Genomic DNA, 22072 nt, shown 5'->3' on the forward strand with positions numbered 1-22072 from the left:
ACAACCGCATTTGCAAGGCTCCAGCTGTCTGGGTATCGAGTATGGCCGAATTAAAGTTGCAGAAGCATGCAGTGTCACAAGCGATAAAACGCGGGGTACATGTCATGCATCTCATCGTTATTCATGCATCATTCCCGATTGTATTATTCGTTGTCGCCATTTGGGGACCCCATGCTGCCGTCGTAGTGAGGCTTATTTTCCCGCAAAGTCGTAGAGATACCCCCGTTTTCTGAACGCCACACGCGACCCTGCATCCCTAGCCTTACGCCTTGGCCTTTCCCTTTCTCGGCTCCCTCCGCTTCTCCCAGACCTGCACATAGCTCTCCTTCGTGAACAGTGTCTCCGCGCGCGCCTTTTCGACAAATAAGTCCTGCACCTCGAGCCAGTCCTCGCGGCTTTTATCCCGCAGCTGCACTCTCCACACCTTCTTCTCCGACTCCCCCTCGACGCTGTCGTCCCGAATCCGGACGGCCTCGTGCGTGATGTTTGCGACGAGGTCATACCAGATTGGTTCACCTGGCGGGTGAATTGCAGGGTTAGGCTCGACGTAAGGACTCATGTCAAGGCTTCGCGTGGGGAACGTGACGATGGTGGGATTGCGCTCGGAGACGAACTTATTCTTGCTGAAGCGCTTGATGTGGAAGAGCAGGTACGGCGGCAGAGGGTGCAGCAGGCGGTAGCGCTTGCGGTAGTTCAGGTGCTCTTGCGCCGAGACGCCGTCGTATTTGGACAGGATTCTCGTCAGCGGTACCTGAGGAATGATGTTCTTCTCCAACTCATCTTGGAAGACTGGGCGAGGCGGCAGATCCAGAGTCAGGATCATGAAATGACTTTTTTCAGATTGCACCTCGGAGTCCTCAAACCGGAGGCGGTCAGCCGCGTCGGCGCGTGCCGTGATGAGCTGCGACTCAATCTTCAAGCTGCCCTGGAAGACGCGCTGCACAATGCTGGAACCAGGCTTGCTCCTGCTTCCGCCAAGAGAGAGGTGCAGGTTGTTGAGGAACCACTGAAGGAAGTCCACAGGGTCAGACTGCTCGGTGAGGGTGAAGCGCTTGGACGAGCGTAAGGCAATCTCTTGCAAGAGTTCGTGGGGCGAGACGTGCGCCTTGAACGCGCGCGGATTCCAGATCTTGCGCACCAGTGTGCTGAAACGTTGGGCAAGCTGGGGCCTGGTGGAGAGGTCTTCGATCATGAAGAAGTTGCGGAGGGGGGTGACATGTGCGAGAGCGTGTATGGCGACATTGAAGTAGTCGTTGGCCTTGATGTTGTTCATACCAACAAAGCCGGGTATATATTTGCGGCCGACGAGATCCCAGGCGGATTTCTGTTCCTTGTCGAGCTTCATTACTTCCTCCTTCGAAAGCCTCGGGTCCGCCACAAACTTGATGTCCTCGAGAGACTTGCTCTTCACCTCGTAGCCCTCCGGCAGGACGTATACCTTCTTCGTCTCCAAGTTGATGTAGACATGGTGGCCCTCGTCCAGCGCGTGGAAGTATGCCTGCGATTTTGGCCCGCGGCCCTGGTAGTAGCGCCCGCACACCAAGCACGCATAGACGTTGATATTCGACAGCGTGACCGAGCATAGCTTCTCAAAGTCGAAGTCCAAGACCTTCCTATCAATTGTGTCCAGGTAAAGATCATTGTAGCCCTCGGCCGGAGCTGCCTGGCGCGCCGGAGCAGTGACTGCGGGCTCGTCGTCCTCGTCGCCCAGTGCGCCTGCCTCCTCTGCAACATCTGCCTGCCCGCGCTGGGGCGATGTGTGGCGGCCGTTCTGGCGAATGGGCAAGCCATTGGCACGAGCTGCCTCGTTCTCGTCGGCGAGCTCTTCGGTGCGGGCTCGTTTGGCTGCAGGCGAGTCGCTCTGGACTGCATCATCGAGCGAATCAGCCTGCCGCTTGGACATGGTGTCAGAATCGCTGGGGTGTTTTCTGGGGCTGGAGCGGCGGGCTGCGGGCAAGGTAGGTTGCGTCTCGCAGGTTCCACAGCTCGCCGCGGGAGTCGGCGCCAAGACGTTGCCGCCGCCCTGCCCGCAGATTTCACGCCGACCAACGCGTCGGGGTCCTTTTTGGGAGAGCAACACCAGAAGCACACACGGCCCACTCCACTTACCCCCTGCGAGTCGCCGCCTGCCTCTGCCACACCCTTCACGATGGTTTGCATCCTATCTGCCCGACAGTCCTGCAGCTCCAGCTGACGCGCCCCCTAGTCCTCTCAGAACCCCACGCAGATCTTCGCGGAAGACGTGCAGGAGGAGAGGGGCGAGAATGCTCGTCTCTCCGCCTTCGTGGGCGCCATCGCTGTGGGCGACCTGGTGAAGAGCACCCTGGGCCCCAAGGGAATGGACAAGATATTACAATCTGCGTGCGTGCTGCCATCGCCCGCCTTGAACCCAAGCTAATGGCTGCCCCTCAGTTCCACCGGCGAGATCATGGTCACCAACGACGGCGCCACCATCCTCAAGTCCATCGCTCTCGATAACGCTGCTGCGAAGGTCTTGGTCAATATCTCCAAGGTCCAGGATGACGAGGTCGGAGACGGCACCACGTCCGTGGCCGTCCTGGCCGCAGAGCTGCTGCGGGAGGCGGAACAGCTGGTCAACCAGAAGATCCACCCCCAGACCATCATTGAGGGCTACCGGATAGCAAGCCGCGCTGCGCTCGAGGCATTGGAGAAGACTGCCGTGAACAACAGCAACGACGTTCAGGCCTTCAGGAAAGACCTCATCGCCATCGCCAGGACCACCTTGAGCTCCAAGGTGCTGAGCCAGGACCGCGACCAGTTTGCCGAGCTTGCCGTCGATGCCGTGCTTAGGCTTCAGGGCTCCAGCGATCTTACACACATCCAGATCATCAAGAAGGCCGGTGGAAAGCTCAAGGACTCGTACCTTGAAGAGGGCTTCATCTTGGACAAGAAGTTCGGTGTGAACCAGCCCAAGAGGATCGAGAACGCGAAGATTCTGATTGCCAACACTGCCATGGACACGGACAAGATCAAGATCTTCGGCGCGAGAGTGAAGGTTGACGGCACCGGCAAGCTTGCCGAGCTGGAGAAGGCCGAGCGGGAGAAGATGAAGGCCAAGGTGGACAAGATCAAGTCTCACGGCATAAACTGCTTCGTCAACAGGCAGCTTATCTACAACTGGCCCGAGCAGCTCTTTGCCGACGCGGGCATCTGCTCCATTGAGCATGCCGACTTCGACGGTGTCGAGAGGCTGGCCCTTGTCACTGGAGGCGAGATCACCTCTACCTTTGACCATCCCGAGAACGTCAAGCTTGGCCATTGCGACCTTATCGAGGAAGTCATCATTGGTGAAGACACTCTCATCAGGTTCTCCGGTGTCGCGGCCGGCAAGGCTTGCACAATTGTCCTGCGCGGCGCCACCGAGCAGCTTCTGGATGAGGCCGACAGGTCCCTTCACGATGCTCTCGCCGTGCTGTCCCAGACAGTCAAGGAGCCCAGGACAACGCTGGGAGGTGGCTGTGCAGAGATGAACATGGCCAAGGCCGTTGAGCAGGCATCGCAGAACGTTGCCGGCAAGAAGGCCCTCGCTGTCGAGGCTTTCGCAAAGGCCCTGCGGCAACTGCCTACCATCCTGGCCGACAACGCTGGTTACGACTCCAGCGACCTCGTGGCCAGGCTAAGGAAGGCTGTTTACTCGGGTATGACGGGCTCTGGACTCGACCTCCTGACCCCTGGCGGAGGCATCGCGGACATGAGGGAGCTCGGCGTCATCGAAAGCTACAAGCTCAAGCGCGCGGTTGTTTCGTCGGCAAGCGAGGCCGCCGAGGTAAGTACTTAGACGGTCACCCCACCAAATGAAATTTCGGCATGACTGACATGATGGCAGCTGCTGCTGAGGGTTGACAACATCATCCGGAGCGCACCGAGGCAGAGAACCCGCATGTGAGGAGGCAGGGATGTTGGCTACGAGCACGCAAAAACCGTAAACGGGATGATGTACCAGTAGAAACCATGGCATAAAACGATCTAGCTTGTTGTGCCAGAGCCAGCGGGCTTGGGCTGTTTGGAGGAATGCCTTAATGGATGCAGAAAATGGAATCACACAAGCGAACCAGTGCAACACCCAGCTGCTGAAGAGGCGGTGGTTCAACAACAATCATATCCAGCACGACTCGTTAGCCACATGTCTTGCGGGCTTTTCTCCGCTGCGTGTGCCTTCACGGAGGGAGCCGGCAGGGCGGGCAATGCTATCAAGCTTTTGCATGCCAGGGTGTCTTCCCTGCTGGTATGCCTTACATGACGGAAAAAGAAGTGTCGACTCCTGTGATGATTGCTGCTGTGTTCTTTGTTGCGGCGGCCAACAGCGCGCTAGGTAGAGGCCGATCTTCAGCCCCCGCGGGGAAGCAATTAGTGCACCCGAACCAGGCCGGGGCCGCTCGCACAGCGGTAAGTTGTTACTGCGGGCTTTTTTCGTAGCGGCGCTCGTGGTGGCAAGAGGCGCCCCCTGGAGCGCCGCTAGATATCTTGCTTCGACGGTGCCTCGCATTCTTGCGCGCGCCGCAAGGGCCTGGCGACACGCAATGCGTCCGAGGCCTGCCTTTTTTGCTGCCCACTGCTCGCAAGGGCTCGCCTGAAACGGCTGTAGGCGGAGCTGGGGAAAGGGATGGCGGCGGGCAAGACGGGCTCGCGTCACCTGCTGGGACAAGCGGCTTGCTGCGACATAGGGTGCGCATCATTGCTCTAGCGAGCAGGCGGCGTCAGGCACCGTGGCACGCACGCAGCGGGCCGTCGTCAGGCAGCGGGTGGTGGTTGGCCTTCGCGGCCAAGGGCAGGCCCCTCCCTCGTTCGAGCCAACCCCTGCCGCCAGTCTCACGCTCGCCTTTCAGCGCTTGGCCCGCACACCACACCCTCCTCGTGTGCTGACCTTGACCTTCTTTTACATTCTTCTGCCAGTCTCGACCGCCCACCCTCCCCATCCATCCCTTCTCATGCCTGTCTGCTCCCCGCTAAAAGGCCTACGCCGGGCTGAGTCCTCCATCGTCTAAACCACCTTCATGCCGCGCCGTCGGCCTCCCGGCAGGACGTCTGCCGCTTTGAGCTCGACCCTGATCGCCCTACTGCTCGTGTTTCCTTTTGTGGCCTCCGCTCAGCAGCAGCAGCACGGCCACCACCAACACCATGCCGTCCGCAACTCCCCTCGCGAGGAGCTCCTCCGCGACACGGCCGACCATCGGCCGTGGTCATCCGCCCACCTAGACGCCCTGTCCGAGTCCGCCGCTCCAGGGTCCAACCAGCGCAGTCCCAACCTCAACAACTACCGACACCGCAACGTGCCCTTCATTCCCAAGAACGAGCGCGCCATTGCGACTTTGGCTCCAGCAGACCCCGAGTTCGCTGTTCGAGCACCTCCTGCCAGGTCGGCCGCCGGCCCCTCCGGCGGCCTCTCCTCGCGACATCGTGCGCGGTCCCTGCAGGATTGGGAAGTCGAGGATTTTGTCCTTCTGGCGACCGTTGATGGCAAGATTTATGCGAGAGACAGGAACACCGGCGAGGAGCGATGGACGCTCTTCGCCGACCGCCCCATGGTCGACATGGTCTACCACCAGCGGAACAAGTCCGAAGGCGGCGACATCCTGGACGACAGCCCGGAGTGGATCGTCGAGCCGAACCAGGATGGCGATCTCTACGTTGCCACGCCCGCCCCCAACATCGGCATCCACAAGCTGAATCTGACGGTGAGGCAGCTCGCCGAAGAGCTGTCGCCCTACGCAAGCGACGATCCGCCAGTTGTGTACACGGCAGAGAAGAAGAACACGCTTTACACGGTCGATGCCGCGACCGGCCGAATCCTGAAGCAATTCAGCTCTGGAGGCTCGTCCGTCATTGACGAGGGCAGCTGCCGCCGGATCAGCGGGCTCGAGGGGATCGATGAGGACGAGTGCGAATCCATCGGGACCCTGGCTCTCGGTCGCACCGAGTACACGGTCGGAATTGCCAACAGAGACACGGGCACCCCGATCTGCACAATCAAGTATTTCGAATGGGCCCCCAACAACAGGGACCGCGATCTCCAGCTTCAGTATTCGTCGACCATGGACAACAAGTACATCTACAGCAAGTACGACGGAAATATCTACGCTCTGGACCACACCAAAGACAAGGAACGAAACGTCTACCACAACAAGTTCGACTCTCCTGTTGTCCGCGTCTACGACATTGTGCGACCGTTCCACGCAAACTCTCGTGACACATCTCTGGTTCTTCTTCCGCAGCCTCCTGGGCCTGCCACGGTCCAGGAATACCAGCAGGACGTGTTCGTCAACTGCACCGAAAATGGCAGCTGGTATGCTATGTCTGAGATCAGCTACCCCGCGGTTACCGACGGTGCCTCGCCGGCTCTGTGCTACACGCTCAACTGGAATGACTTTTCCGCAGTCAATTGGCACGCGCAGCGAGGTTCGCTCAAGCCTTTGCTTGTTGGCGTCCACTCTTTGACGCACACCGCTCATCCCATACCGATGATTGGAGGCGCTGAGGATGTCCTCCCTATCGGTGCGCCAGAGGAGCCGGAGCCGGAGCCTGTGCAGACTGAAATCCCCCCTCCGAAACCGTCCATTGCCCAAGCTCCTGTGTGGCACCTATCGGTCTGGACATTCTTGGTGGCGACTCTCTTCCTCATTCTCGGCGCTTCGCTGAGCGGCGACTGGAAGAAAACCCTCCACAAGCCGCTGGAGAACTTTCGGTTCAATGCACCCCATCCTCCTCCTGTGTCGCCAAGCGTGCCACAGATCGAGGTATCCGAGTCGCCAAAGGAAGAACCCGCCGCCGAGCAACCGCCAGAAGAGCGCAAGGTGAGGTTCCAGATGGGCGACGAGGAAATCACCGTCCCCGGCGAAGAAGTACCAACCGATAACGGCACTGAGGGCAACTCGCAGCCCAGTCAGACCCCGACACGAGTTGATTCGCCCCAGCCTGCTGAAGAGGGCGAGAACGGACAAGAGACGCCAAAGAAGAAGAAGGCTCACCGTGGCCAGCGTGGTGGTAGGAAGCGCAACAAAAACAGGAGGAACAACAACGTAGAGTCCGAAGGTGAAGAGACGGAGAAGATTGTCGCAAACGTCAAGAAATTTGGTGAAGATTCACCCGATGGTGCTGATGGTGGCTCCACGAATGGACAAAGCATGTCGGAATTCTCCTCTGCCAAACAGTAAGTGTAGCGAGGGTCATTTTGAGTTCTTGCGCTGATTGTCTTAGAATCCACAACTTGACCATCACCGACAAGGTGCTTGGCAGCGGAAGCGGAGGTACATTCGTGTTCGAGGGGAAGTTCGAAGGGCGTGACGTTGCGGTTAAACGAATGCTCCCACAGTATTACGAGCTTGCCGACCAGGAAGTCAGTCTACTTACCCAGAGTGACGACCATCCGAACGTTATCCGCTATTTCTGCAAGCAGAAGGACGAGAATTTTCTTTACATTGCCGTCGAGCTCTGCCAAGCCAGTCTTTGGGATCTTTACAAAGACGGCCGAGCAGACGACCCATGGACGGATCAACAGATCAGATTGGTCAATGAGATCAATGCCGACGTGCCAAAGGCACTCTACCAACTTGCAGCCGGCTTGAACCACCTCCATAGTTTGCGAATCATTCATCGCGATATCAAGCCGCAGAACATTCTTATCGCTTACCCGAAGAAAAACCAGACTGGAGGCCCTCGTTTCGTCATCTCGGACTTCGGACTCTGCAAGACCCTTCCGGACAACGTCAGCACTCTCGTTGGTACTACAAACAATGCGGGCACCATTGGCTGGAAAGCCCCGGAGCTTATCCTCAAGCCGAAAGAATCTGAAGGACGCATGAGCTCAAGTCAGCGGGATTCGTCAACGTCCAACGATCCCGTCACCCAAGGTGTCAAGAGATCGGTAGACATCTTCTCCCTTGGTTGCGTCTTCTTCTACGTTCTCACCAATGGCTCTCACCCATTCGATGATGAGGAAGGCTGGATGCAGATCCGTGAGCTTAACATCAAGAAGAACAAGTTCAATTTCAGTAAGCTTGAGTACCTGGGCGACGATTCGGAGGAGCCGATCCACCTCATATCTCGCATGCTCTCCAATAACCCTGTCGACCGGCCTACCGCTATGCAAGTCATGCAGCATCCTTTCTTCTGGTCGCCTGAGAAACGCCTTACGTTCCTCTGCCAAGTTTCGGATCGATTCGAATTTGAACCGCGTGATCCGCCGTCGGCATCTCTGTGCAGACTGGAAGCGCGGAATGTTGATGTCATGTGCTCTGCACCCAAGGGCTCAAACTCCAGCCATGCGTACAGCAAGTTCCCAGACTTCCTGTCGAAGCTGGACCGCAAGTTCATCGATACGCTTGGCAAGCAGCGTAAGTACAATGGCGATAAGATGCTGGATTTGCTGCGCGCTTTGCGCAACAAGAAGAATCACTACTACGACATGCCACCCGATGTGCAAGCCAAGGTTGGTCCGCTTTCGGACGGATATCTCAGGTACTGGACCACGAGATTCCCCAAACTCTTAATGGTTTGTTATGAGGTGGTCGTGGACTGTGGCTTCGACCAAGAGCCCGGTTTCAGGGCCTATTTTGAGCCGACGGCTCCTTAGATGGACCCGTCACTGGTCACAAACATTTCTTTGGTATTTCTCACATTCTTTGTTCATGGTCAAGAGGGTGGGGGACGAAGCTATGTGATATGACTTGCACGACTGCGCTGGGTGGCTTGGGTCTTTGAGTCAACATCGATGACAAAATCGATAAAAAAACGGCAACCTGACTTTCGTTGGATTGAAAATGGGATATGGAGTTTATTGATTGAAGCAATGGATATTCATCGTTCTTGGTAGTTGGGTTCGTGTTCAAACACAGTCATTTCATGTTCCAGACGGCTTCTTCACAAACACCGCAGTGCATGTTCTGGATTACGAACTTAGCTAGCATCTGAAGCCCTGCTACCCTTGGCATTACTTAGCCAGACTGGGCCTGCTACCAGGCGTCGCGGTAGAAATACAGAGCCTGGCCGAACAAGCACTGGACGTGCCCGCCCATGCACCGTCTCTTCACGTGGCATTATCATTTGACTATCTACAGGGGGGTATCGCAGCCGAAGGCCAGCGTGAAGAATAGTAAGGCCTTAAGTATAACTATCTCCTCCCCAACGCAGATCCACTCCTACCTCCACTCCCACCCCCACTCAGCCTAATTCTTTCCTGATTTAGGAATGTGGCAAGTTACATCCGGACGATAGCGTGAACTACCAATGATATAAGTAAAAATTAACGCTAGCTATCGGCTGCAAGAGGGGACTGTATTATGGTTTGATGATGTAGCGCACGTGGAGAAGAAATAGTTCAAGGCGAGAGTTTATTACGTAGTAGTATCGCTGCCGAAGGCCAGCGTAAAGAATGGATGTCCTAGGTATAACTATACCCTAGACTTTCTTTTCTTCTCCTTCTTTAGATGATTTGCATGCTCGCCCTTACATAGAAATTTAATGGGGCTAATTTTCTCTATTGACAACACAACTCTAGCTAGGGAAAATCTAGCAATGGCTCATGACCCCCCATTATTTGCCCGTCTTTACCAGGCTAGAGGCATTTATCTCGACCACCCATCCTTCAGTTATCTACAGCTTGGACGATTGCTCCCCAGGGACCCTGGTCCAAATTATCCAAGGTCTCCATATCCTTAGCGTCGAGCTCGAAGCCGAAGACGTCAGCATTAGCCTCAATCCTGCTGGGCGTGTCGCTCTTGGGCAGCGGGACCCAGTCCTTCTGCAGACAGTAGCGGACTAGGACCTGCGCGGTCGTCTTGTTGTGCTTCTCGGCGATGGAAAGCAGCGTCTTGTCATCGGCCTTCAAATTTCTGACGAGGGGGCAGTAGGCCTCGACGACAATGCCTTGCGACTGGCTGTACTTGACGGCTTCGCGCTGCTGGTTCCACGGGTGCAGCTAGCAACATCATCAGCGTTGCAGCGCATGGGCGAGCACAATGCCTACCTCAATCTGGTTCACAACTGGCGGCCAGACCTTTGCGTAGTCCTTCATGGCCTCAATGTGCCGCTTGCCGGCGTTGCTAACGCCAATATCCTTGACTTTTCCCTCGGCCTTGGCCTGTTCCAGCGCCGCCCACATGATCTTGTTGCCTTCTGCCGAGATCGAGGCGTTGTGGATCAAGAACAGATCCACGTAGCCGTCGGGCCGATCGTCCAGCTTCCTGACGCTGTCCACAATCTTCTCGTACGTGGCGGGCACGTCGGACGACGCGGTCATGACCTTGGAAGTGATGTAGATTTCCGAGCGCGGGATACCGGACTCTTTAACCGCCTGACCTACCTGTTCTTCATTTGCGTAAAACTGAGCCGTGTCTATATGGCGATAGCCAGCCTTGAGGGCCGTCAGGCACGAGCGGACACAGGTCTCGGCGGTGGACTTGTACACGCCGAACCCAAGACGCGGGAGCTGGGCGGGACTGTCGAGAAGCGGCAGGGTGGACGCAATTGAGAGCTTGGCGGCCATTGTTGCTGGTGCTGGGTGAATGATGATGAAGCTGAGAGTGGCGGGGGAGAGCCCCTGTCGAGAGGCGGGGCACGTCCAGGGCACGTCCACCCAAAAAAAAGCTCGCGTCTGCCGCGCCCAAACACCAGCACTGCCCGCCATGGTCCTCCAAGCAATCAAGTACGAGCGCGGCTCGCTCCAGATTCTCGACCAGCTGCGCCTGCCCCATGAGGAGGTCTACGACGAAGCCCGCTCCGCCCAGGATGCGTGGCACGCCATCAAGGAGATGCGCACCCGCGGTGCTCCCGCCATCGCGATCGTCGCCGCCCTCGGCTTAGCCGTCGAGCTCGAGATCATTGCCTCCAAGAACGAGCTGTCCTCCGTTGCCGAGGAGGTCAAAGCCTTCATCGAAGAGAAGCTCGACTATCTAGTGACCAGCAGGCCTACAGCCGTCAACCTCGCCGACGCCGCTCGGAAGCTCAGGAAGACGGTCGGCGCGGCTGCGGCCGCGCAGAGTGCTTCGGGAACGTCCGTCAAGGATGCCTACGTGCAAGCTGCGGAGAAGATGCTTGTTGACGATGTCTCGGACAACGAGAGCATCGGCAAGCACGGCGCCGAGTGGATCGTGAAGAACACCGAGGCCGGCAAGAGCGGACAGGTCAGCGTGATCACTCACTGCAACACTGGGTATGGGGCTGTTTTGTGATCCACCGTCTGATGGGTGCAATCTAATTGCTGCAGGTCACTCGCCACCGCCGGGTACGGGACTGCTCTGGGCGTCATCCGCTCGCTGCGTGCCAACGGTGCTCTCAAGCGCGCCTTCTGCACCGAGACAAGACCATACAACCAGGGCTCTCGCCTGACGGCATTCGAGCTCGTACACGATAAGATCCCCGCAACCTTGGTGACAGATTCCATGGCTGCGGCCCTGCTGCGTCTGAAGGGCGAGCCCGAGAGAATCGCAGCGATTGTTGTTGGCGCCGACAGAGTTGCTGCCAACGGGGACACTGCGAACAAGATCGGCACCTATTCGCTCGCTGTCAACGCAAAGCACCACGGAGTCAAGTTCCTCGTGGCAGCCCCGCGGACGACGATAGATTTGCACACCAAGACCGGCCAGGAAATCGTGATCGAGGAGCGCCCGGGCAAGGAGATGACGCTTGTTAAGGGACCGCGCTTTGATGGCACGGCTCTGGATCTGAACGTGGTCGAGACGGTGAGCATTGCTGCCAACGGCATTGACGTCTGGAATCCTGCATTCGACGTCACCCCCGCCGAGCTGATTGATGGTGTTATCACCGAGGTTGGCGTGTTGGAGAAGAACAGCGATGGTACCTTCCATATGGAGGAGGTCTTCGGCTGGTGAGAAGTTTACAGGGACTTTGTTTGAGCTTTACGACATTGCTGCTGCGGAAGCGGGCGTCTTCATACACGGTTTAATCAAGAGAGGGTGTGAGTGCGTGCGGCTAAATCCGCCCTTCGCCCTGTGGCGCAAAACACGGGTACGTTATGAGATGAACGTGAGGTTGCTCCTGATTCGCCGCTGTGCCTGATCTGTGCTCCGACCAAGCCCCTCCCATGGCGCCCGAAATATCGATCGCTGTTCTCGCAAAAGGCCCCATTGGGCATGATTTCGACGCGCAAGAGACGGGACTCAGGAATCCCTTTGCGCATCGCCGGTGGCAGGCTTCTTATTGCTTGACTGCGGCTGCTGGCGTGCGGTGTTTTGAGAGGAAGCGCTCTGCTGCGAATCTGCGGCTGCCAGCAGGTCCTCGATCCTGGCCTCTAGAGCATCCAGGTGGTTCTCGAGGGCGGAAGCGGTTTGCTCGCCACGGGCGAGGTCTTTGAAGGCCTGGGCAAGATAAGCTTCGCGGATAGGAGCAGCACAGCGGGAGCGAGGCGTACCTGAGCTAGGTCGGCATCGCCGGCGTGGCCCTGCGAAGAGTCTCCGTTCTGCGGCGCAGCCATGATGACGGATGGGATGCAGGTAGTAGTGAGGGCTTGGGCGGTTGAAGCTGCAGCGGCCGGGGGGGGGCGTGTGCACGGGCCGCCCGCCTGCTCGCATCCGGGCCATTGGGCGCCGTCGTCATCCCTCGAGCCAGCCCCGTGCTGTCACCTCCCGCGTCTTTCTCTCCGTTCCCCATATCCATACCCACCCTTTACACTCTCTTCCCACCTTCCTTCTGCGCGCGGCCACCTCGCGCTTGCAACCATGTTCTCGGGGAGCCAAAGCTTCCTCGGAGGTGCCAACTCTGCACGCGGCCCTCCCGGCCAGCAGCAGCAGCAGCAGCAGCAGCAACAGCAGTATGGCCAGCAGTATGGCCATCAAGGCTTTGGCGGACTGCAGCCCCAGCCCACCGGCTTTGGCGGTGCTCCGCTGCAACCGCAGTTCACCGGCTTTAACCCAGGCCAGCAGCAGGGCTTCCAGCAGCAGCAGGGCTTCCAGCAACAGCAACCTCCCCAGCTCCAGCCCCAGTTCACCGGCTTTCCCGGTCAGCAGCAGCAGTCATTCCAGCAACCACCCCAGCAGCAACCATTCCCGACCGGCCAGCAGAGCATGCCGCCCCCCGCCCAGCCCCAACAGCCCCAGCCCACCGGCTTGACCTCATCGCAGATGGCCGACTCCTTTCGCGGGCCCTCGTCGCAACCCCAGCAGCCGCAGGCGCCTCAACCCACCGGCTCCAAGATCCCGAGCATCAGACTTAGCTTCATAACCGCGCAGGACCAAACCAAGTTCGAGCAATTGTTCAAGTCGGCTGTGGGAAATGGCCAGGCCATGTCCGGTGACCAGGCGAGAGATCTACTCATGCGATCGAAGCTGTCCGGCGATGCTCTCGCACATATATGGTAGGATGCTTTGGGCCAATGGCGGTTACCATGCGGTGCGCTAATACGACGCCTCAGGACGCTCTCTGACACGACCAAATCAGGCCAGCTTCTGTTTCCCGAGTTTGCCCTCGCAATGTACCTCTGCAACCTCAAGCTCGTCGGCAAGGACCTGCCTAACGAGCTGCCTGAGCGCGTCAGAAATGAGGTTTCAAGCATGGTCGACATCATCTCATTCGGTATTCCCGACTCGAAGCCCGCAACGTCCAGCTCGCAGTCTGTCCCCACGATACAGCAACCCCAGCCTCAGCAGCCCTCCAACTCCCAGTTGCTGTCTAGTTTGCAACCGCAGCCCACAGGTCTGGCCCCGCAGATGACTGGATTCCCTGGTCAGCAGGGAGCCTTCCAACCTCAACCCACCGGTCTGCAGCCGCAGCCCACCGGTTTTGGCATGAACCAGGGTATGCTCGGGGGTCTGCAACCTCAGCCTACCGGGCTCCAGCCTCAGCCTACTGGATTTGGCGGAGGCATGATTGCTCCGCTCAATGCACAGCCGACAGGAATGCCTGGACAATGGGGGCTCGTGAACACACCCGCCGGAGGACTGCCTAACATTCAGAACATGATGCAGCAGCTGATGCCACAGCCTGGAAGAGAAGGCAGCTCCTTCAGTGCCCAAGGACTCCGTGGTAATGCAACAGTCCCCTGGGCCATCACGAAGGACGAGAAGAAGATCTATGACCAGCTGTTCAAAGCCTGGGATGGTCTTAGCAAGGGCTACATCACGGGAAGCCAAGCAATCGAGATCATGGGGCAGTCTGGCCTTGACAAGTCTGACCTGGAGAAGATCTGGACTCTTTCAGATCCCCATAACCGCGGCCGTCTCAACCTAGATGAATTTGCCGTTGCTATGCATTTGATCTATCGTAAACTGAATGGCTACCCAGTCCCGAACACTCTTCCTCCGGAGCTCGTCCCGCCGTCCACTAGGAACCTTAATGACTCCATTGGTACTATGAAGAGTTTGATCGCTCGTGATGCCGAGGAAAGGAAGCATTCTGGCGCTTTTCTGCAACCCCAGAAGACCGGTGTCAGCTACCTCAAGAACCACTCCTTCCGTGGCGGGAGCCCCGTTGCTTCAGGCCGCAAGGATGCCACTGTTTTTAAGAACAACGATGATGATGTTGGCTACAGATCGAGTGCTCGGCGTAGGATTGGAAACGGCGGGCGTTCTCCTTCCCCAGCCGCGCCCCCTTCTCCTGGGTCGGAGAGATCTAATGACGAAAAGTCGATTGAGCAGCTCAAGAAGGAAATCAAGGAAAAGCAGGTACTTCTGGATGCCATGGACTTCCGTGATGAAAACCGTGCCGAGCAGGAAGACCTTCTTGACCGGAAGGACCGGAAGGATGCCGAGGACTTGTACCGCCGGATCAGGCGTCTCCAGGAGGATCTTGACACTCATCCCAATGCCCACTCCATGTTGTCTGGAGGCTCAGATGCGGAACGCCGCGCTCTCCAGCGTGAGCTGCGTCGTCTGACCGATAGGCTCCCCGAATTGGCATCTCAGGTGCGCCGAACCGAGCGCGCTATTGCGGACGCTCAGCTCGAGCTTTTCCGACTGAAAGACGCCAAAGCACATCCTGGTTCAGCTGCTGCGATTGTTGGCACTGGTCCTGGTGGCGCCGTTACTGAATCTGATAGGTTGAAGGCCCGCGCCAAGGCAATGATGCAGGCGCGCTCTGCAGCTCTTACTGGCAAACCTGCTCCTGCGTCTGCCGATGACTCGGGTGACGCTGGCAAGCGTCTGGAGGAGGAGCAGACGCGTATTCGCAATGAAAGGGAGGGCAATGAGCGTATGGTGCGCGATGTCGAAGAGAGTGTGACCGAATTCAGCAAGGCTCTTGAGCTCAGCCTCAAAGAGGGTTCCCAGACCGAGTCCAGCGAACATGAGCGCCGCAGGTGGGAAGATGGTCTTGGCGTCGAAGACGAAGTCAAAGACTTCATCTACGAACTGCAAAGGCAAAGCCGGGCGGCCAGAATTCGCAAAGAAGAGTGAGTCAAATACCGTGCATTCCACGCAACCTCTGGCTAACACGAAAGTAGCGACGTCAGGGACAGCGCACGTAACAGATATCAATCGCCAGTTCCTCGTATTGAGGAGCCGGCAAGGCCTAGTAGTGCCAGGGGTGTTGAGTCTCCGGCACGTTCTGAGTCCCCTATGGCGCGCCCTGCTTCGTCGAGCGGTGCCTCTTACTCTTCGTATAAGACGGCTGAAGAACGTGCTGCCTTTATCAAACAGCAAGCTGAGCAGCGTATGGCTGAGCGCCTGGCTGCTCTTGGCCTCCGCGCTCCTTCAAAGCCTTCTGGTGAGACGCCTCAACAGAAGGCCGAGCGTGAGCAGCGTGAGAAAGAGGAGCGTATTCGCAAAGCAGAGGAGGAAGACGCCCGCCGTGAGCAGGAAAGGCAACGTAGGCTTAATGAGGAGCAAGGTGTCCCACCGCCAGCTCCCAAGGCAGTGGGCAAGAAACCTCCCCCAGCTCCCCCATCGAGGAACAAGAAGGCCGAAACCCACGATGCCGATGCTGAAGCAAAGAGGGCCGAGCAGGACGCTGCAGAGCGTGCTCTTCGTGAGGAACAGGAGGCTCAAGAAGCGGAAACGAAGGCTCTGGAGTGAGTATCACCAAAACCCAACGGGAGAGTTTCTTGAAGCTAATGCCCTGTGCAGAGATGAAGAGAAGCGGCAGGAGGAAGAGCTTGCTAAGGAGCAGGAAGCTGCTGCTGCTCGCCTGCGCGCTTTGGAGGAGCAAGTCAAGGCTGGCAAGTTGAAGAAGGAAGAAGAGAAGCGCAAGAAGAAGGAGGCCCAACGGGACGCCAAGGAGAAGGAAGCTCGTTTGGCTGCTCAGCGTGCGGAAATCGAGGCAGCGAGGGAACGCGAGCGTCAGCTCCAGCTCCAGCTCGAGGGAATGGATGAGGATTCCTCTTCATCCGACGATGAGGGTCCTCAAGAGATAACTCCCCAGGAGACTACGCCTACCGCCAGCCAGGAGCTTCCCAAGGCTGAACCGCCAGCTGCGCCACCGGCGCCACCGGCCCCTGCCGCTGCGGACCCCTCCGCGAACACGCCGCCATCGTCTGTTACTAGCCCTCAAGCCTCCGCTGTGGCCAGCCCTGGCGCCGCCACAGAGACGAAGAACCCGTTCTTGAAGAAGATGGCACAGGCCAGCGAATCCCACGCTACGCCCAACGTCCCCTCCATTTCTACTCCTGCGAGCTCTACCGAGGTCTCAACCAACCCCTTCCACCGTCTCACGCAGCAGGATAGTAACAAGACCGCTCTGCCGGAACCAGCTGCCGCGCCTGCCCGCACGCGTGCGCGCCCTGAGGAAGATGACTGGAGCGTGGTCGATTCCGATGATGACAGCTCCTCCGATTCGGATGACGATCGTCCAGGCGGCGGCTCTGCTAAGCAGCTTGCTTCTATCCTGTTCGGTACAATGGGTCCGCCTCGCCCGCTTTCGGCCATGGATAACAAGGATTCGCCGCTCGGTGGCTCGCGCAATGACAGCCCTGCCGTCGCTTCTCCAGGCCCCTCTGCACCTCCGCCGCCCCCTCCCATGCCCGGCGCGGGTGGTCCTGGCGCTCCGCCGCCGCCGCCGCCCCCCATGCCTGGCGCAGGCGCTCCCGGTGCCCCCCCGCCGCCGCCTCCGCCGCCACCAGCTCCCGCCGCTGCCGCGGCTGGTCCGCCCGCAGGTGCGCTTGATAGAGGCGCCCTGCTGAGCCAGATCCAGATGGGCAAAGGTCTGAGGAAGGTTGAGACAAAGGACAGGAGCACGTCATCTGTTGCTGGTAAGGTTTTGGACTAAGTGGGGAATATTGTTGTTCTTTTCGTAGGTGCTACTTCAACGATGGGCATAAGGATTTGGTTTGCATTTGCACAGAAAGAGGTGGGATTGGGTTTGTAATTGAACTCTGTAGCGTGCATTTATGCATTGTACTTTCGATTCCTAAGCTCGGCTCGAGCCTTGCGTGGTGCACTGAGCGAAGTGGTTTATTATCCGGGAACGAGGCCGTCAAGCACGCAATCACCTTCTATCAGCACGCGAACCGGGTTAACTTCTATAGAGGTGGTATCACGGCCGAGTCCTGGCGTGATTTCGTTTTGAAGCAATTGTCCGGACGTGGATGTATAATTATTAATTCTACATTTGCATCTGGATGATAGCTTTGGCTACCCGTATATGTTCTTTTTTATTTTTTTGGTTGAAAAAAAAACCTGAGGCATAATTGCGCTATGCTCTAAAGCCCTACTATACTTCGCACTAGCCTTTGGCTGCAATGGCCCCCTCTAGAAGCGGGAAGGTGGAGCCGCCGGTCATCGGTGCTTCTACTGGCCTTATTTGTTACACCTTTTATTAGGTTAGGGTAGGAATCGGCTTCCTTTTTCTTTCCGCGGTTCGCTTGATCCCCACATGTGGAACAAAGAGAAGAAGAGTCGTCGTTTTGGAAGGTGGTATCGGCTCATACGTTGATTGGAGTGTCAGTGTTTAGCTATTACGTTTCCTCAATTTCAAAGTAGGTTGTGGTTTGGCTGCCGTGGTGTTTAGGGGGCTTACGTTTAGGGAACTTGGAAATCGTTTCAAACGTCAGCAGCCGACACAGGGGACAGCATGTAGGAGAGCAGCGAGCAATCTCAGGTGTTGATACTTTGCATGGCAATCGGCTCACATGTCGGAAATGCAGCAGTCGCCAGTGTCTTCTGCCCCCACGCCAAGATGCGTTGCCCGTACAGTCTCAAAATTTTGCAAAAGAATTTGGTCATAGATTAAGTCGCGTTTCGTACAGACAAAAGAAAATGCATCGCCATAAGGAGTAGAAATGAAATGAAGGGCCACAGTCAATCACTCAATCAGGCCCATGAGCACACGTAGTTGTTACCTGAGCTGCGCCTGCGCTCAGAACACCAGTGACGTTACTCTTGCTTCGATTGCTCATGTCGCTTTCGGCGTCGTTGATCGACTCGGCTTCGGTGACTGTTGCGCTGGGTTTCTTGCCGTCTATGATGGTACTAGTGTGCACGCTGAGCTGCACGTTTTGCCAGATCTCCAGCGGCACGATCTGCTCCTGACTGTCGTTTCTCTCCAGGTCGTCCTGGCGCGGCACTTTGCGGGATATGGTGGCGTTCTTGGTGCTGTGGGAATGGTTGAACTGATGGTACGTGGTGCGAGATCGTCCGCGGGAAGAGCCGGCGAAGGAACCGATGTTGAGGGTGCGTTGGAGAAGCGTCCAGGTGAAAGGGATGTTCGCCGTCAGGATTGCAGTTGAGGATTCACGAACATACCAAAAGACCCATGCAGAGCCGAACGGCTCGGTGAAGCTATAGAATTTGTTCAAAATGGCCGACAGAATCTGTCGAACGTCAGCCATTGGCTTGCCAGGGAGACGGTTGGGGCTTACACTGAAGGTACCCAAGCCAAAGACACCGCAGAGGATGACTTTTCTCTTGAGAGGGAGTCGGGCTGCCAGGAAGATGGGCATCGGAATGGCCATGATGAAGACATCCGACGAGATGTTGAGGACGGCGTTGGTTATCAGGTGATTGGTGGCTGCGGAACACTGGGCTGCAGCTAGTCAATACGAGGGCTACAGGCTGGAGGCCGGCGTACAGAGGGGTGCTGCAGCCGATGGCTAGCGTGGAGAATAGCAGGGCTCTAGATCATAGCGTAGCTATGACCCGGCTCTGCCTTAGAAGGAAAAGTAACGTATGTGGGTAGCTGAAGCTATCGTCCGGACGTGTATGTAGGATTTTTAATTCGGCATTCTCGTCCGGACGATAGCTTCAACTACCCATGACATGAACAAAAAACAGCCATCGGCTGCGAGAGGGGACTGTACTCACTGTTGGTGGTCGGAACGGCCCAGTATTGGTTGAATGGCCGGCACCATACGCCGAGGTAAAGGATCTCCATGACCACGAAGCCGACGACGACGTACGCCGCAACAAGCTTTACTACTAGACTTTGCTTGGTGCTCGTCCTGCGTCTCCAGTTCAGCGACCCGCAGCCTCGCCCAGGAACCAAGGGAGACTCACGTCAGACGGCTTTCCATAATAAGCAAACAGCCTTTGACCAGCCAGATGGTGATCAGTTGCATCTGTTCGGACACGACGACCATCTTGCTGCCAAACGCTCGTTGCGCCACAACTTCCGGGGTGAACTGTATGGGCCCATCGGCGGGGTTGATGAGGTTGCTGCTGGTTCGGGCAACGATGTTGATGCATACGATCAAAGCAGTGTAGGTGCCCTAGGCGGAGGAGTCAGCGGGGGCCGGAGGCGGGCGTGGGAGATGTAGATACCAGGGCAAGCAATATTAACGCGTCATCGGCTTGGAGTCGTTGGGGCGCGCCCAGGAGGAGGATGCGCGACACGCTGCGCTCTGCTCAGCTCAGCTCACAGGCGGAGGGGCGGGGAGCACGTACATTCTGCAGGCGACGATGAAGAGAGACAAGGCGAACCAGGTCCACGATTCGGCACCAAGGCCGGACATGATGAGCAAAGGAGAGGACTGAGTTGGACAAAGACGAGCATGGGAAGACAGGCAGAGTGATATGAAGCGCGGACACGCCACCCGCCTGACTCTAGGTATATCAATTGCCGTCGGCTAGCGGAGCATGGACGTTCGACGGGAGAATCTGGAGTTTCCCCGTGTAGGCAAGAATGCCCGTAGGAACGCCGCGGCGCGCTAATGTGACACCTAGCGGCCTTCTAGGGCCATGGCGACATATGCGCGCCGTTCGAGATCTTCCCGTCAGGAACGGCCGGCCAGCGGCGGCTCAGCGTCGTGGGAAGCGCGGTAGTTGCAGCGCGGCTGCGCGCAGTCGGCATTGCTGGTGGTGCTGGCGGGGGAGGATTGTGCGGTGGGCCTCTGACCAGCCAGACGGGGACGGGGGAGAGCAGCGCCATGTGGGCCCGCGGCTTCCGCGTTGCCCGGCACCTTCCAGCGCCGCGGATATTGGACGTCCTACAGAGGGGTGCGGCAGCCGATGGCTAGCGCGAAGGATAGCAGGGCTCTAGAACATAGCGTAACTATGCCCCCAGCTTTGCTTCAGAAAAGTAACGTATGTGGGCAGTTGAAGCTATCGTCCGGACGAGAATGTCGAATGAAAAATTCTACATACACGTACGGACGATAGCTTCAACTACCCATGACATGACCAAAAAATAAATCCACGCTAGCCATCGGCTGCGAGAGGAGACTGTACGCCCGCGCGGTTGGGGCCGGGCAGCACCTGCATGGCTGCGGACGAGCTGGCGGGGCGCAGGCCGACGGGCACTCGACAGCACCTGGCACGCGCAGACCCGGTCCAAGGGCGCGGGAGATGGGCGCAGGGACGGTCGACGAGGAGCGGCATTCACCGCCCCAGGCCTTGGCAGCGCTCACTGCTTATCCGAACCTCGTCTGCACGGCGCCGCGCCGCAGGCGCACACTAGTCGTCGTCACCTTGCGCTCTCCAGGCCGACTTGCTCCCTACATCTCCCCCAAGCCGCCCCTATCGCGTGCGTGACGACAGCAGCCATGGTTGCCAGAGCTAACTCCTTCGCGACCTTCCTCATTGTCGGCCGTAAGTTCTGCCGCAGCCCACGTCCCGCCCCTTCCTGGCTGACCTGCCTTTTGACCAGCCACCTGCTTCTTCCTCGGCATCCTCTTCTCGTCCTTTCCTTACGACTACAATGTCCTCTGGCACGCTCCCCAGCCGCCCGACACCCGTGATGTCTATTTCGACTTGCTGGAGAACCACTTGAAATTTCTGCACGCCTCGCCGCCGCTCATCAGCCGCATCCTCCACATTGTCATTGGCACCGGTCTGCTTGGCTTCGTCACAAAGCTGTACAAGCCTTCCGAGGCCAACATGCTCTTTGACGGCGCTAGTCTGGTTCTCTACATGTGCGGCGTCATCGTCTACCTGACCAACATCGTCAAGGGCCTGCGCATTGTCACCTCGGGCAACTACGGCCAGGGCGAGATTGTCGACTCGGATCCCGGCGTCGACGCCGCCAGCGATGTCGAGTACATTGGCCGCGAGGACAGTCTCCGCGTGCTTGCCGCGAGCAATACCATCCTTGCCCTCGTCCTTGTTGGTGTCCTGGTTCTTCAGGCCGGCCAGTGGTACGCCCAGAGGAAGGAGGATGCGGAGATTGCCGAAATGGATAGGGTCGCTGAGGAAAAACGCAAGGGAAAGGAGGGCAAAAAGAAACAGTAGACAGCTGAGGGTTCGCGCGTTTCCTAGAAAAACTCCGGCCTTGCTCTTACATTCGCGACGTTGCGACTGCATCTTTTCACGTGATGATATGCCGCCCAAACTGGCTATGCATTAGGTCGTTGGTCAATTGGGATGCCTCTTCTCACTGTGGTGCTCTTTTCGCAAAGTTCGGTCGTGTTGCTTACCGCTTCCCACTTCTGTAGAGTCCATTTCCGTCTACTTGTCACACATTCCACCCACAAAAAGTCCACTGGAGTGAAATTCGCTCGATGATCTGCTCGGCTTGAGAGTTTGGATAACTGAGCCCGACGGAAGAACGATTTCTCTGGTTCTTACGTGTCTAGTACCGATGCGAGCTGACTACTTACCTGCCCCAGCCAGGCCATGGCAGGCGTTTCTGGTCTCGTTGAAGGGATGGATTCCGGAAGGGACTACATCTTTCTGCAGTAGCAAGAGCTCGTCTAAACCTATGGGCTATGCAGTCTTAGCAATTTCGTTTGCCTGAAGGG

General features: G+C 57.6%; 9 protein-coding genes across 9 annotated transcripts; 5 read left to right on the forward strand and 4 right to left on the reverse strand.

The window, feature by feature from the left end:
• Window positions 1–262: 262 nt before the first annotated feature.
• LTHEOB_12035 (U4 tri-snrnp-associated protein) lies at window positions 263–1903 on the reverse strand (the record flags this gene model as incomplete). The annotated part of the gene is made up of 1 exon (XM_035508858.1): window positions 263–1903. One exon carries the CDS (start codon window positions 1901–1903, stop codon window positions 263–265), a length of 1641 nt encoding a protein of 546 aa, XP_035365448.1.
• A 246-nt stretch (window positions 1904–2149) lies between these two features.
• On the forward strand, window positions 2150–3907 carry LTHEOB_12036 (T-complex protein 1 subunit beta; the record flags this gene model as incomplete). Its single annotated transcript, XM_035508859.1, has 4 exons — window positions 2150–2152; window positions 2207–2361; window positions 2413–3787; window positions 3848–3907. 4 exons carry the CDS (start codon window positions 2150–2152, stop codon window positions 3905–3907), a joined length of 1593 nt encoding a protein of 530 aa, XP_035365449.1.
• Window positions 3908–5015: 1108 nt separating this feature from the next.
• LTHEOB_12037 (Serine threonine protein kinase) lies at window positions 5016–8590 on the forward strand (the record flags this gene model as incomplete). The annotated part of the gene is made up of 2 exons (XM_035508860.1): window positions 5016–7168; window positions 7216–8590. 2 exons carry the CDS (start codon window positions 5016–5018, stop codon window positions 8588–8590), a joined length of 3528 nt encoding a protein of 1175 aa, XP_035365450.1.
• A 1011-nt stretch (window positions 8591–9601) lies between these two features.
• Window positions 9602–10501, reverse strand: LTHEOB_12038 (Aldo-keto reductase; the record flags this gene model as incomplete). The annotated part of the gene is made up of 2 exons (XM_035508861.1): window positions 9602–9934; window positions 9983–10501. 2 exons carry the CDS (start codon window positions 10499–10501, stop codon window positions 9602–9604), a joined length of 852 nt encoding a protein of 283 aa, XP_035365451.1.
• Window positions 10502–10640: 139 nt separating this feature from the next.
• LTHEOB_12039 (Methylthioribose-1-phosphate isomerase) lies at window positions 10641–11846 on the forward strand (the record flags this gene model as incomplete). Its single annotated transcript, XM_035508862.1, has 2 exons — window positions 10641–11167; window positions 11222–11846. 2 exons carry the CDS (start codon window positions 10641–10643, stop codon window positions 11844–11846), a joined length of 1152 nt encoding a protein of 383 aa, XP_035365452.1.
• Window positions 11847–12134: 288 nt separating this feature from the next.
• LTHEOB_12040 (uncharacterized protein) lies at window positions 12135–12448 on the reverse strand (the record flags this gene model as incomplete). The annotated part of the gene is made up of 2 exons (XM_035508864.1): window positions 12135–12332; window positions 12386–12448. 2 exons carry the CDS (start codon window positions 12446–12448, stop codon window positions 12135–12137), a joined length of 261 nt encoding a protein of 86 aa, XP_035365453.1.
• Window positions 12449–12692: 244 nt separating this feature from the next.
• Window positions 12693–17169, forward strand: LTHEOB_12041 (Actin cytoskeleton-regulatory complex protein Pan1; the record flags this gene model as incomplete). Its single annotated transcript, XM_035508865.1, has 4 exons — window positions 12693–13327; window positions 13385–15358; window positions 15410–15976; window positions 16032–17169. The coding sequence occupies 4 exons, from the start codon at window positions 12693–12695 to the stop codon at window positions 17167–17169; spliced, it is 4314 nt and encodes a 1437-aa protein (XP_035365454.1).
• A 1039-nt stretch (window positions 17170–18208) lies between these two features.
• On the reverse strand, window positions 18209–19849 carry LTHEOB_12042 (Family decarboxylase; the record flags this gene model as incomplete). Its single annotated transcript, XM_035508866.1, has 6 exons — window positions 18209–18712; window positions 18761–18924; window positions 19203–19339; window positions 19395–19606; window positions 19659–19731; window positions 19782–19849. The coding sequence occupies 6 exons, from the start codon at window positions 19847–19849 to the stop codon at window positions 18209–18211; spliced, it is 1158 nt and encodes a 385-aa protein (XP_035365455.1).
• Window positions 19850–20878: 1029 nt separating this feature from the next.
• LTHEOB_12043 (Secretory component protein shr3) lies at window positions 20879–21563 on the forward strand (the record flags this gene model as incomplete). Its single annotated transcript, XM_035508867.1, has 2 exons — window positions 20879–20924; window positions 20983–21563. The coding sequence occupies 2 exons, from the start codon at window positions 20879–20881 to the stop codon at window positions 21561–21563; spliced, it is 627 nt and encodes a 208-aa protein (XP_035365456.1).
• Between the last annotated feature and the right edge of the window lie 509 nt (window positions 21564–22072).

The sequence above is a fragment of the Lasiodiplodia theobromae genome (assembly GCF_012971845.1).
Source record: "Lasiodiplodia theobromae strain AM2As chromosome Unknown scaffold_56, whole genome shotgun sequence".
Lineage (NCBI taxonomy): Eukaryota > Fungi > Ascomycota > Dothideomycetes > Botryosphaeriales > Botryosphaeriaceae > Lasiodiplodia > Lasiodiplodia theobromae.